At 35.1% G+C, this 14,070-nt stretch overlaps 1 protein-coding gene across 11 annotated transcripts in view; it reads left to right on the top strand.

Moving 5' to 3' along the window:
• ZDHHC21 (zinc finger DHHC-type containing 21) overlaps nt 1-14,070 on the top strand; it is a 78,525-nt gene that overhangs the window by 8,391 nt on the left and 56,064 nt on the right. For 3 of the 11 annotated variants that reach the window (XR_004031024.1, XM_030816187.1, XM_030816108.1), the window contains exons 3-5: nt 5,157-8,015; nt 9,624-11,123; nt 12,383-12,481. Coding sequence is in view for 10 of the 11 variants with exons in the window: in XM_030816187.1 (XP_030672047.1) it covers nt 10,970-11,123; nt 12,383-12,481 (253 nt within the window). In the remaining variant the exon portion in view is untranslated. The remainder of the gene's footprint in view (nt 1-5,156; nt 8,016-9,623; nt 11,124-12,382; nt 12,482-14,070) is intronic. The other 8 variants (XM_030815810.1, XM_030815727.1, XM_030815882.1 and 5 more) reach the window with 8 other exon arrangements.

Genomic DNA, 14,070 nt, shown 5'->3' with positions numbered 1-14,070 from the left:
ACTATTAGCCCTTTGTCAGATGAGTAGATTGCAAAAATTTTCTCCCATTTTGTAGGTTGCCTGTTCACTCTGATGGTAGTTTCTTTTGCTGTGCAGAAGCTCTTTAGTATAATTAGATCCCATTTGTCAATTTTGGCTTTTGTTGCCATTGCTTTTGGTGTTTTAGACATGAAGTCCTTGCCCATGCCTATGTCCTGAATGGTATTGCCTAGGTTTTCTTCTAGGGTTTTTATGGGTTTAGGTCTAACATTTAAGTCTTTAATCCATCTTGAATTAATTTTTGTATAAGGTGTAAGGAAGGGATCCAGTTTCAGCTTTCTACATATGGCTAGCCAGTTTTCCCAGCACAATTTATTAAATGGGGAATCCTTTCCCCATTTCTTGTTTTTGTCAGGTTTGTCAAAGATCAGATAGTTGTAGATGTGTGGTATTATTTCTGAGGGCTCTGTTCTGTTCCGTTGGTCTATATCTCTGTTTTGGTACCAGTACCATGCTGTTTTGGTTACTGTAGTCTTGTAGTATGGTTTGAAGTCAGGTAGCGTGTTGCCTCCAGCCTTATTCTTTTGGCTTAGGATTGACTTGGCAATGCAGGCTCCTTTTTGGTTCCATATGAACTTTGAAGTAGTTTTTCCAATTCTGTGAAGAAAGTCATTGGTAGCTTGATGGGGATGGCATTGAATCTATAAATTGCCTTGGGCAGTATGGCCATTTTCATGATATTGATTCTTTCTATCCATGAGCATCAAATGTTCTTCCATTTGTTTGTTTCTTCTTTTATTTCATTGAGCAGTGGTTTGTAGTTCTCCTTGAAGAGGTCCTTCACATCCCTTGTAAGTTGGATTCTTAGGTATTCTCTTTGAAGCAATTGTGAATGGGAGTTCACTCATGATTTGGCTGTTTGTCTGTTATTGGTATATAAGAATGCTTGTGATTTTTGCACATTGATTTTGTATCCTGAGACTTTGCTGAAGTTGCTTATCAGCTTAAGGAGATTTTGGGCTGAGACAATGGGGTTTTGTAAATATACAATCATGTCATCTGCAAACAGGGACAATTTGACTTCCTCTTTTCCTAATTGAATACCCTTTATTTCTTTCTCCTGCCTGATTGCCCTGGCCCCAACTTCCAACACTATGTTGAATAGGAGTGGTGAGAGAGGGCATCCCTGTCTTGTGCCAGTTTTCAAAGGGAATGCTTCCAGTTTTTGCCCATTCAGTATGATATTGGCTGTGGGTTTGTCATAAATAGCTCTGATTATTTTGAGATACGTCTCTTCAATACCTAATTTATTGAGAGTTTTTAGCATGAAGGGCTGTTGAATTTTGTCAAAGGCCTTTTCTGCATCTATTGAGATAACCGTGTGGTTTTTGTCTTTGGTTCTGTTTATTTGCTGGATTACGTTTATTGATTGGCATATGTTAAACCAGCCTTGCATCCCAGGGATGAAGCCCACTTGATCATGGTGGATAAGCTTTTTGATGTGCTGCTGGATTCGGTTTGCCAGTATTTTACTGAGGATGTTTGCATCGATGTTCATCAGGGATATTGGTCTGAAATTCTCTTTTTTTGTTGTGTCTCTGCCAGACTTTGGTATCAGGATGATGCTGGCCTCATAAAAGGAGTTAAAGAGGATTCCCTCTTTTTCTATTGATTGGAATAGTTTCAGAAGGAATGGTACCAGCTCCTCCTTGTACCTCTGGTAGAATTCGGCTGTGAATCTGTCTGGTCCTGGACTTTTTTTTGGTTGGTAGGCTATTAATTATTGCCTCAATTTCAGAGCCTGTTATTGGTCTTTTCAGGGATTCCACTTCTTCCTGGTTTAGTCTTGGGAGGGTGTATGTGTCAAGGAATTTATCCATTTCTTCTAGATTTTCTAGTTCATTTGCGTAGAGGTGTTTATAGTATTCTCTGATGGTAGTTTGTATTTCTGTGGGATCGGTGGTGATATCCTCTTTATCATTTTTTATTGCGTCTATTTGATTCTTCTCTCTTTTCTTCTTTATTAGTCTTTCTAGGGTTCTATCAATTTTGTTGATCTTTTAAAAAAAAAAAAACAGCTCCTGGATTCATTGATTTTTTTTTGAAGGGGTTTCTGTGTCTCTGTCTCCTTCAGTTCTGCTTTGATCTTAGTTATTTCTTGCCTTCTGCTAGCTTTTGAATGTGTTTGTTCTTGCTTCTCTAGTTCTTTTAATTGTGATGTTAGGGTGTCAATTTTAGATTTTCCCTACTTTCTCTTGTGGGCATTTAGTGCTATAAATTTCGCTGTACACACTGCTTTGAATGTGTCCCAGAGATTCTGGTATGTTGTGTCTTTGTTCTCATTGGTTTCAAAGAACATCTTTATTTCTGCCTTCATTTCGTTATGTACCTAGTAGTCATTCAGGAGCAGGTTGTTCAGTTTCCATGTAGTTGTTCGGTTTTGAGTGTGTTTCTTAATCCTGAGTCCTAATTTGATTGCACTGTGGTCTGAGAGATAGTTTGTTATAATTTCTGTTCTTTTACATTTGCTGAGGAGTGCTTTACTTCTAACTATGTGGTCAGTTTTGGAATAAGTGCGATGTGGTGCTGAGAAGAGTGTATATTCTGTTGATTTGAGGTGGAGAGTTCTGTAGATGTCTATTAGGTCCTCTTGGTGCAGAGCTGAGTTCAATTCCTGGATATCCTTGTTAACTTTCTGTCTCGTTGATCTAATGTTGACAGTAGAGTGTTAAAGTCTCCCATTATTATTGTATGGGAGTCTAAGTCTCTTTGTAGGTCTCTAAGGGCTTGCTTTATGAATCTAGGTGCTCCTGTATTGGGTGCATTTATATTTAGGATAGTTAGCTCTTCTTGTTGAGTTGATCCCTTTACCATTATGTAATGGCCTTCTTTGTCTGTTTAGATGTTTGTTGGTTTAAAGTCTGTTTCATCAGAGACTAGGATTGCAACCCCTGCCTTTTTTTGTTTTCCATTTGCTTGGTAGATCTTCCTCCATCCCTTTATTTTGAGCCTATGTGTGTCTCTCTATGTGAGATGGGTCTCCTGAATACAGCACACTGATGGGTCTTGACTCTTTATCCAGTTTGCCAGTCTGTGTCTTTTAATTGGGGCATTTAGCCCATTTACATTTAAGGTTAATATTGTTATGTATGAATTTGTTCCTGTCATTATGATGTTAGCTGGTTATTTTGCTCGTTAGTTGATGCAGTTTCTTCCTAGCATCGATGGTTTTTACAGTCTGGCATGTTTTTGCAGTGGCTGGTACCGGTTGTTCCTTTCCATGTTTAATGCTTCCTTCAGGAGCTCTTGTAGGGTAGGCCTGGTGGTGACCAAATCTCTCAGCGTTTGCTTGTCTGTAAAGGATTTTATTTCTCCTTTACTTATGAAGCTTAGTTTGGCTGGGTATGAAATTCTGGGTTGAAAATTCTTTTCTTTAGGAATGTTGAATATTGGCCCCCACTCTCTTCCGGCTTCTAGAGTTTCTGCCAAGAGATCCGCTGTTAGTCTGATGGGCTTTGATCTGCCCGCTTTCAGTATGCCTCCTGTCTTAAGTGTCACTACCCCACCCCCCCCCCCACACCACACACACACACACACACACACACACTATGCCCCTTATAAGTTACCATTCTTGGGGTGCTTACTCCATGTGCCCTCACCATTTCTCACTGGGTTAACAGTCATCCTACCTAGTTGCATGTAGTCAATCTCAGTGCTTTATCTGTCCACCAAAATTCAGCCCTCAGATTGTGTCTGTTCTTCCTAAAATGCAAATTTGATCATGGCATTTTACTGCCTAAAATCCCTCAGTGGTTTTCCACTGTGTTCCAGGTGAAATCCAGACTCATTGGCATGGTTTAACAGTGTTTTTCAATCTGAGGATCTACCTGTGGATTGGGAAATTGGTTTAGTAGGTTATGACCAGCATTATACATTTTTATTAAAGTAAAATAAATGGGTTGCAGTGGTACCCAGCTGTAGTGCCAGCGACCCAGGAGGCTGAGGCAGGAGGATTGCTTGAGCCCAGTGTGCTAGGATCGCACCTGGGAATAGCCACTGCACTCCAGCCTGGGTAACATAGTGAGACCCAGTCTGAAAAAAAAAAAAAAGAGTAAAATAGAATAGCAATATCAGTGCGTGTCATATGTAGTAAGGGTAAATATCACTTCCTTAAACTTTTTTAGTTATTCATATGTATCTGTGCGTACTAGTAATGTTATAAAATTTATTAGAGTTGGTCGTGGTCAAAAGGATGAACATCTTACTCCATTCTGTATGCAGTGATTCTTGTTATTTCAGTTTACTCAGATTTTCTCTGCCTGCTTTTATGCCTTTGCTTATTCTGTTGTCTTGGTCTGAAGAGCCTCCATTCTTCATTTAGCTACCTCACAGGGTTTGTTGTCTTCAGGAATCTTTTCCCGATGGCTATTTACCATAAGAAATACATTTTGTAACACAACCTGTGAGCCAATATCCTTACCATATGAGATAACAGTCTTGTCCCCTTGCTCTCTGTCTTAACTTGTCTTACTGGTATTGTCTATTTGCTATTCTGCCTCCATTGAAGATAGAGCCTCTCTTTTTCATCTATACCCTGTGTCAAAGCATAGTATGTATAGTGTATAGTAGTTAAGTGTTGATTGAATTAATAAAATAGTGAATCAGTATATGTTATATACAGTACTTTACGGTATGTTTTTTTAAGCTTGAATTGTAGAAACTGACTTATGTTTGACTCTCTTAATGGTTTCATTACAGGAGGATTAACTTTCTTAAAACATTTTAAATTAAAACTTCCATTTTAAGCTGTTTATGAATTATGATTAGGTACTTCTACCAGAATCTGTCATTGTTTTATGATTTGTGGTCAAGGAAGTGTGTAATGAAGTCCAAATACTGGACATATAATGCTTATTTGATTTTATGGGGAGTATAATGCTTATTTGATTTTATGGGAAGTGGGTGATTTTAAAAGAGAGACTCTCAGATATAATTGTAATCAAATGCAAATTCTGAGGGGATGGGTGGGACATGAAAGCACAGAATCAAGTGGAGTAGATTTTTTTTGTTATTTCTAAATTTAAGACGTTTGTAATTGGCATTTTCGCAGTTAGAATATTTAGTTGCTTATCGTTTTTTTCTTTGTGAGAAATCATTGTTTGTTAAACCATTAATAGGTTCTCATGGAGAACTGTTATTGAAGAGAGATCCATTTTGTGGGATATAATTAAAAAAAATGAATCAAAAGAAAATCTCTAAATGCAGGTGCCAGAAAAATTACAGTACATCTCAGTGAATTTGCAGGTGGTAAGTTTGTTTTTGATTTTACATGGTAATGTATTTTGGAATTATGTGCTATAGTATCCCTGGAGTCTTATGCTTAGATGCACTTGTCAGTTAGCAAATGTAGTTACTTTATGTTTATTTAAAAGTTTTTATACTAAATTTTAACCAAACCTGTTTTCTTAAATAAGACTTTTTCTATAGAGAAAAATAATCTGTAAATAATATGAGTTTCAGAAACATCTTTCTGAATCGTAAGTCTTACATGGCTTTACAGCGAATCCTCCTGTACTTCGTTTTTAAAAATACTAATTTTAAAAGCACTTACTATAAGGATAATATATAGTGACAAAGAGGCCTAAATTAAACAGTTAGTTTGTAAGTTTAGTGTCTCTTAGGTTATCTTTATTTTTAAGTTAATTGAAAAGAATTTAGAAGTACATGGTTGTTGATAAACTTAGAAGAACACATAAATATTTGAAAGCCTTCCTTTTCACTACTCCTTCCTCTCTCAGCCCATTGAGAACAGTTTGGCTGGTCTGTTTTCTTGCAGTCTTTTCTTCCTGCACTTGTGCAGAAATTACTTATGCACATACCTGCATATTTTTTCTAACAAAAATGTTATATAAACTGTTCTATAAATTGCTTCCCCAACACTTAATTTTGAAAAATTTCAAACAGAAGCATTGGAAGAATTTTGTTTAACATCTGAATACCTATCACTTAGATTCTTAACTAACATTTTAACACATTTCAGCACATACTCATCTGTCTTTCTGTCCACTATGTTATTAATTTGGGGGATTCATTTCAAAGTAAATTGCAGACGTCAGTATGCTTCCTCTCTACATAATTCAGTATACATATTGCTAACTAGAGCTCAGTATTGGTTTACAGTTTCTTAAAGGTAAATTTACGTACCATGACATGCAACAATCTTAAGTGTACATTTGCTGAGGTTTAATAATTTCATGTTTGTAACTCATACTCCGTTATCAATAGAAACATGCTTATTAGCACCACAGAGAGTTCCCTCATGCCTCTTCCTGGTCTGTCTCTATCCCTGTCTCTTTCCAGAAAAATCAGTTAAAGTCTGTTCCCTCTCCACTCCTAATGGATTTTGCCTATATCACTTGCTTTATTCACTCAGCAGTATGTTGTGGGTCATTATATGCAGATCTAAATCTGCCTTCTTTTCTGCCTTAAAAAAAAATTGCAATAGTTTGGAAATAGTCTTACACTATGGGTGTATTAGAATTTATTTGATCATTCCCTTTTCTCTACATGGACATTTAGATTGTGCCATATTTTTGTGATTACAGAAAGTGCTGTATCCTTGTACATCCTTGTATGTATATATACAGTCTCAGGAGTACTTTTGTAGGTAATACTAAAAATAAAACTGCTGGGTAAAAGGGTTTTATGTTTTGATACATGCTGCCAAATCGCCCTCCCAGGATGATTGTATCAGTTTACATGCCCACCAGTAATGTATGAGAGTGTCCTTTTTTTTCTGTGCCCTCTTAACGTTGGATATCATCTTTCTAAAAGTTTTTCAGTACAATAGATGAAAAATGTACCTTGTTATTTCCTAATCAGTAATGATTAGCCATTGGATTTTTTTCCCTTTGTGAATTGCTTCGTTATATATTTATGTTGTATGCCTCTTGTTGGTCATGTCTTATAGTATTTTTTCAAGGAATGCTTTGTCTTTTAACTTTGCTTTTCATGTGTTTTGGGCTTCAGATATGTTAATTTTTATGTGGTCAGACATGGCTGATGGGTCTTCATTGTGAAGGCCTTCCTTATTCCAAGAATATAAAACCACTTGCTATTCTAATAGTTTTCCTTTTAATGAAATTTAGAAGAAAAAGATAAATCATTGTGAACTGAAGTGCCAGGAAAAATTTCAAATGGAGAGTAAGATTCAAATTGGCCTTGAAGTCTGAGTTGAATTTAGATGAGTAAGCAGAATGGTAGGCATATTTCAGACAGGAGGAACGGATGGAATATGGTCGAACAGTGGTAACAGAACCACTTAGGCTGAGATGAAGAATCATATAAAACTGTAAGCATAGACATACGTGTTCGGATAGATTTCTTAGTAATTATTTTGGCTAATCTTTATGCTTTTCTAAAATCTACCTCTTGATGTTACAGTTTTCTGTCATTTTCATGGTGACTTGAGTATTCTTCTTGAGGAGAATATGTGGTGAAATACAGTTGCCTGAAAAGGCAAAAAATAGTGGTATTCCATTGGAATAAGTTGAACATTATAAATATTTATTCAGTCTGGTTTATTAGAGTTAAATTATAATTGTTTTTACAGTTTGTGCTGTAGTAATTTACATCATTTAGTCACTGTAGTCAACTATAGTTACCAGATAGCAATTTTATAAAATGTTGAAGTACCAGTATATCCACTAGTTACTTAATCAGAGTTTTGAGTTATGAGCTCACCATTTAATATACAAATTAGTATGTCGGAATCTCCAGCTAATGAAAGTATTTTATGAATGCTGTCCTTGAGACCGAGTAACAGCATTGTGTTCAGTTTGGTTGTTGCTCAGGATGTGTAATAGTTTCTCTTCAGCCATAAGCCACGCCTGGTAGATATTGAGTGGAGAGATCTTGCACCTCTTCCAGTTACGCATTTGTGGTTTGTCATCTGATTTGGAGCACTTGGAAGATCACTGTTTTGTGTTCTGCGACCCAATTGAGAGGATTATGTGGAGCTAAGTTTTACCAATCAGGTATTTAAAAAAATATATTCAACACCTTATTTGTTTGTCGTTTTATTTTTCTATCCTGTGCTCACTTTTCCTTTGGGATGCTTGCTCTTTTAGAGACTGTCATCTATGTATGTTTACATCCAGGAAAAATGGACATATTTTAAACTATACTTTTCACTATGTAATTTTTTGTTGCTGTGAGAGATCTCTTCTAGTGATAAAGAAAAATTTGTTCTCTAGTAGAGGAGAATAAAAATGGAGTTCAAAAATTAATATTTGATAATTTTGCCAGTCATTTTGCTGGCTCATGTACTTTTGTTTCTAATGTTAATAAATTTAAGTTACTCTCGTATATACTTAGTGAAATACATGTTCTGTTTTTAGTCTTGAATAGAACTGAAACATTAAAGAAAGAAAGGTACATAAAATTAATAATATTGAACATGTTGAGAGAGCACTTGTCATTTCTTTTAGCACTTGATAGTTGGCAAGACTAAAAAATTAACATTGTCTTGAATGTTTCTCTTTTTAGCTGTGTAGGTAGGTTACCATTTGTATTTGAGATTCCTTTATTAAAATGATTCTTAGCAAATTAAATAGCATGCTTTATCCTGTCTGACTTTCTTCATTTTAATGATACCAGTCTGTCTTTTGATTTTTAAATTAAAAGATAAATAAATGAAACTTTTATTAGTTTAGTGGCCTGGGCACTATTTATATTTTAGAACTCATACACAAGTTAGAACATGTCTGATTTAAACCATTGAGTGGTATTACATTTGAGTTCTTTTTTTTGTTTTGTTTTTTTTTTTTTTTTTTCTGCTGCCCCAGTATTTGCAGGATCTAGGGATGAGAAAATGGGAGTATTCCTTTAAAATTAAGTATTCCTTAATCTCTTTTTCTTTGTTTCAGTAGGTTTATAGCTTTGAAGAACATTGGCAAGGCCTCTAAGGGATGGTACCCTGAGGCTTTTCAATTGATTATGAATTGTTCTTAGAATGAAGTAGACTGGGATATAGGCTGAAAATCTGGGAATCACCGTTGACACTTTCCCCTGTAACCCCTAATATCTAATCAACCAGAAAAACACACTGGTTTGATTCTAACAGTTGCTTCTTTCTGCAAACCTAATTTTGGCTAAGAGATCTCTTAGCCTAATGGATCTCTGTCTTTAATTTTATCATTCACACCAGAGCTTCAGTAATTTATTCACAGTACACATTTCGTCTTGTTAATCCCCTGCTTCAATAGCTTTCCATTGCCGAAGAATTCAGTCTTAGCATTCTAACGTGGCACCTTTATGTCCTTCATGATATAGGCCCATATTTCTTAGCACTCACTCTCCACAGAAAGCTTTATGATTTGTGATGGCAGGTTGTAATACCTCCCACAATTTCTACACTTGCTCCTGCTATTCCTTCCGTTTGCAGTATTGTTGTCACTTTTCATTGCTTAGATAACTTTTACTAACCTTCTAAGACTGAATTCAGGTTTCATCTCTTACAGTAAGTCTTACTTGAATCCTCGTTTAACTGGTCCCATCTTCTGTGCCCCTACTAACATTTCGTTTTCAAATCTGGAACTTACCATATTATATTAAACCTTTTTTCTGATTCTTTTTCCCATTAGACTGTTCCTTTAAGCAAAGACCATGCCTTCTTCATCATTGTATCTGCAGTGTCTAGCAAGTGATGGGTGTGTAGTGGAGGCTCAGTGAATATTTGTTGAACTAAGTAAGTTCAACTCATTGTGGTAACATTGAAGTGTTAGTGAAGCTCATGGGTCGGTGGTTCCTAGACACCAGACAGCTGTTATCAGACTCTTGCAGAGCATTTTACAACATTTTATTGTTTTTTGAGCTTTATGAAGAATTATGATTCAGTAGATGTAGAATGGGGTCTAGGGATATGTATTTTTAAAAAGCTCCCCAGGTGTTTTTGGTTTTCTTACAGGCTAGAGAACCATTGTCCTAGTTTATTATTATACCATTTTATTTTACGTAAAAGGTGCCCCCTAGACTTTATACAGCAATTTATTATTTCAGCCTTGGAAGTTATATCTTGGATGTATTTTAAGTCACTTTTTTGGTACCATATTTATATAGAAGTATTTTAAGTCCTTAAGTGTCTCATTGAGAGATCTGTTGGCATATTGTTAACACTCAACTAAAAAAAAGCCTCATTTAAACAGGAGTCTTCTTCAGTTGATCGTAATGAGATTTGTTGGGCTTCATTCTATGAATTATAGTATTTTTGGCAATTTGTAATTACTTTTCACTTTTTATCGTCATTTTCCAAAATACTTAAAAGATGTTTTATTGTAGTTTAAAATTAAACTAGAGTGCACAAATCTGAAGTATACAGCTCAGTGAATGTTTACATATGTACATACCCATAAAGTACCACCCAGGTCAAGATATAGAACGTTTCCCAACCCCTCAAAGTTTCTCTCATGTTCCTTTTCAGTTAATATACACCCCTGTCACCACAAGATAACCACTGTTTTGACTTGTGTGACCATAAGTCTCTGATAAAAGCTACTAAAAATTTTTGTACATAATCTTTTGGTGGACATGTGTATTCATTTCTTTTGGGTTTACACAGGAAGTTGCTGGGTTAAGGACAAACTTGTGTTTTAAATTCAGTAGATGATTCCAGTTTATACTTGTGATAGCAATTCATAATGAAACATTGAAATTATTTGAAGCTTATGATAAAATTTGAATATCCTGAAACTTCTGTTTGTTTTCCGAAGTATTTATTGTAAAAATATATATATACAAAGAAATATCAGTAAATATATCAACTATAGAAAGAAAATATCAAATATGCAAAGAAAACTCAATGTCATTTTATAAAAGTTGCCAGAAACACAGGTTTCAGTCAAATGTTTCTATGTAAGTAATTGTTTTCTTTGTTCCTTCTCCTTAGGATCATCCTTCCTTGTGGGTTAGCAGGCAGTTATAAGATTGCAAAATGGGTCTCCGGATTCACTTTGTTGTTGACCCACATGGTTGGTGCTGCATGGGTTTGATTGTCTTTGTTTGGTTATACAATATTGTTTTAATTCCCAAAATTGTCCTCTTTCCTCACTATGAAGAAGGACATATTCCAGGCATATTAATAATAAGTAAGTTTCTTGATCTTTATTTTCTTGTATAATTATTTTTCTCATTGTAAACGTTTTTAGGCTGTAGTGCCACTATGATAACTCTCCTTTTAATATATTTAGTGTTTTAGCAGTGCTGTCAATATTCAGTTATTTACTAATTTATGAACTTACAGAAATAATGGCCTTTATAGATTTGCAGTTAGATAAAAGTGGTATCTCCATTTTTAACTGCAAAGTGCATGAAGACCATTTTGTTAAAAATAGAAAACTGACACAGTAGTGATAACTTTCATGTCTCTCTGTATTTTTATTATTGCCGTTTTGTACCTAATTACAAATGTAGACGTTTTAAGAATAGAGACAGTATACATTACTGAGAAGTGAGAATTTCATAAGAAAAGTATTGATTACGAAGTTGATTATGATAACACTTGGAACTTCTGGATAGTTATTAGTCAACTGGTGATGGCTTGCTTATTTATGATTAAAATAAATTGAAATTATATATTTTACATGTACATGGCATTTACAGTTTTCATGCACATTACCTCATTTTGACCTCACATGAACCATGGGAAATGTTATATATGTGATAAAACTGACCAGTACTATTCAGTCAGTCCTGGATTGAGCACTCAGACTATTCCTTTTACATGTACAGTATTTTTTTTTTTTTTATCCCTCCAACAGAATTCCTCTATTCTTACTAATTTAAAAATGTAGAATTATGGTGGCCAAATCTATTTTCCCTTACTATTTTTGTTTTCTGGTTATTAATTTTAAAATTAAAAAGTTTCTAAGTCTTAATTCTCAAACTAATTATTTTAAGATCCATCAAAAGGGACAGTTGAACATCACCAGTTCAGAGTAATATTGAAGATACCCAGTTAGTTAAAGGAAAAGTTTAATTGTAGAATTTAAAATGGTATTTTGATCCTTTCAAATATAGAACATGTAGTAATTAAAAGGGAGCCTATTCATTTATGCGATTATTAGTAGGAAGTCCCTGTTATTAAGGGGTCTGATTTATAAGAACTTTGAGTTACTATCATGTAAAATAATAATTAAAATTAGTAATGATTAAAATTAGGACTATTTAAGATGTCCTCCTGACAGTATTATTTGGTGAGTGAAATCAATTATTTATTTTTTAATCTTTTGAAATTTTTTCTCCTGATGGTGTTTATTAAAATATACATTTTAAACTTTAAATATGATTGTTGATAAAATATTTTGAAGGGTAAGTGACTAATTTATTCAATTTATTTATTTTAAAGTATTCTATGGCATTGCCATATTCTGTTTGGTTGCCTTAGTGAGGGCCTCAATAACTGATCCAGGAAGACTCCCTGAGAACCCCAAGATCCCACATGGAGGTATGGTGCTCTGGATTTATCAGTTTTGCTGATGCCAGAATTACTGTCTTTATTTACATATTTTATTGCCTTTAATATATATTGGTTATAAACGTCATCTAACACCACTTTGAAGTCTTGTATGTGTCTTTTCTAAACTTCTCTATTTAAAATTGCAACCCTGCTCCCCCTGCACCCCTGCAATTTCACCACACCCCATCTCTTGGCTTCCGTTTCAGTTTACTTGTTTATTTGTTTGTCATCCTCCTCCCATTCTAGATCTCCATAAGCTCTGTGAGAGTATAGATTTTTTGTTTTTGCTTTCTTCATTTACTCACTGCTATATCCCTCGTGTCCAGAAGAGTCTCTGTCATTTAAGATGCTCAGTACATAGTTGTTGGATGATACATTGTTATCTGAGAAGTTATATTTTAATTTTATAAAGGAGTTTTCTTGATGGTGCCACTTACATCATGTTATAAATACAACATTGCTTAGAATAAATATTGTCTATATTTTTCCGAGTTCTGACAATTCAATGAAAAATGGCAAGCATTTATTCTAGTTTCAGTCGAAGGTGTTTTTTTTTTTTTTTTTTTTTTTTGAGACGGAGTCTCGCTCTATCGCCCAGGCTGGGGTGCAGTGGAGCGATCTCGGCTCACTGCAAACTCCGCCTCCCAGGTTCATGCCATTCTCCTGCCTCAGCCTCCCGGGTAGCTGGGACTACAGGCGCCCTCCACAACGCCTGGCTAATTTTTTTTGTGTTACCAGGATAGTCTCGATCTCCTGACCTCGTGATCTGCCCACCTCCGCCTCCCAAAGTGCTGGGATTACAGGCATGAGCCACCGCGCCTGGCCAACAAGGACAGTGATTTTTGATTATTCTATTGCATAATAATCATTCAAATCTCAAAAATGAATTAAAAATGTGTTGCTTGTTTTATTACATACCGGGTATATATTGTACAGCCTTATTTATTTTCATTCCTGAGGCTCACTCTTTGATTGTTTGCTATATAAGCTTTGAGAACTCTCTGAACTTTCTTCTAGTAAGAAATTTATATGCCTGTGTAGTACATTACAGACCAAAATACTTTTTATAGTAATTTAATAGTTTCCAACTTGCTGCACATTAGAATCCACCTGGGGAACTTCAAAAAATCTCAATGTCCAGGTCATACCCCATTCTGATTTTAGTTAAATCAGAATGTTGGGGGCATAGGAACCAGGTATCAGTATTTTGGAAAGATCCTAGGTGATTCCAGTGTGTAGCAAAGTTTGGGAACCAATGCAGTAATTTCTTATGAAATTAGATTAAGTGACAAGTTACTTATAAAGCCTCCCTTAAATTCTGATTATTGTTTTTCGACACCCATCATGTAGAGTCTTAGTTGGCCTTGAAAATTCAGAGATGCAATGGAAACATTACACTGATGTTTATATAGCTGTAGAAGTTTTTGAATACTACATTAAATATTAAGTTTTTACTAACATATAGAGGCAGTAAGACTGTCATTAGAAGTTTGTGTATGTATATGTGTTTTGAAGTAGGACAGGAGCAGGGAGGGTGGCATTCTGCAATCTTTATAGAATCACTTTTCTTCCCACCT

The sequence above is a fragment of the Nomascus leucogenys genome, chromosome 1a (assembly GCF_006542625.1).
Source record: "Nomascus leucogenys isolate Asia chromosome 1a, Asia_NLE_v1, whole genome shotgun sequence".
In the NCBI taxonomy this organism is placed as follows: domain Eukaryota; kingdom Metazoa; phylum Chordata; class Mammalia; order Primates; family Hylobatidae; genus Nomascus; species Nomascus leucogenys.
Note: the sequence above shows the minus strand (reverse complement) of the source record. Positions and strands in the feature narration are given on the sequence as shown.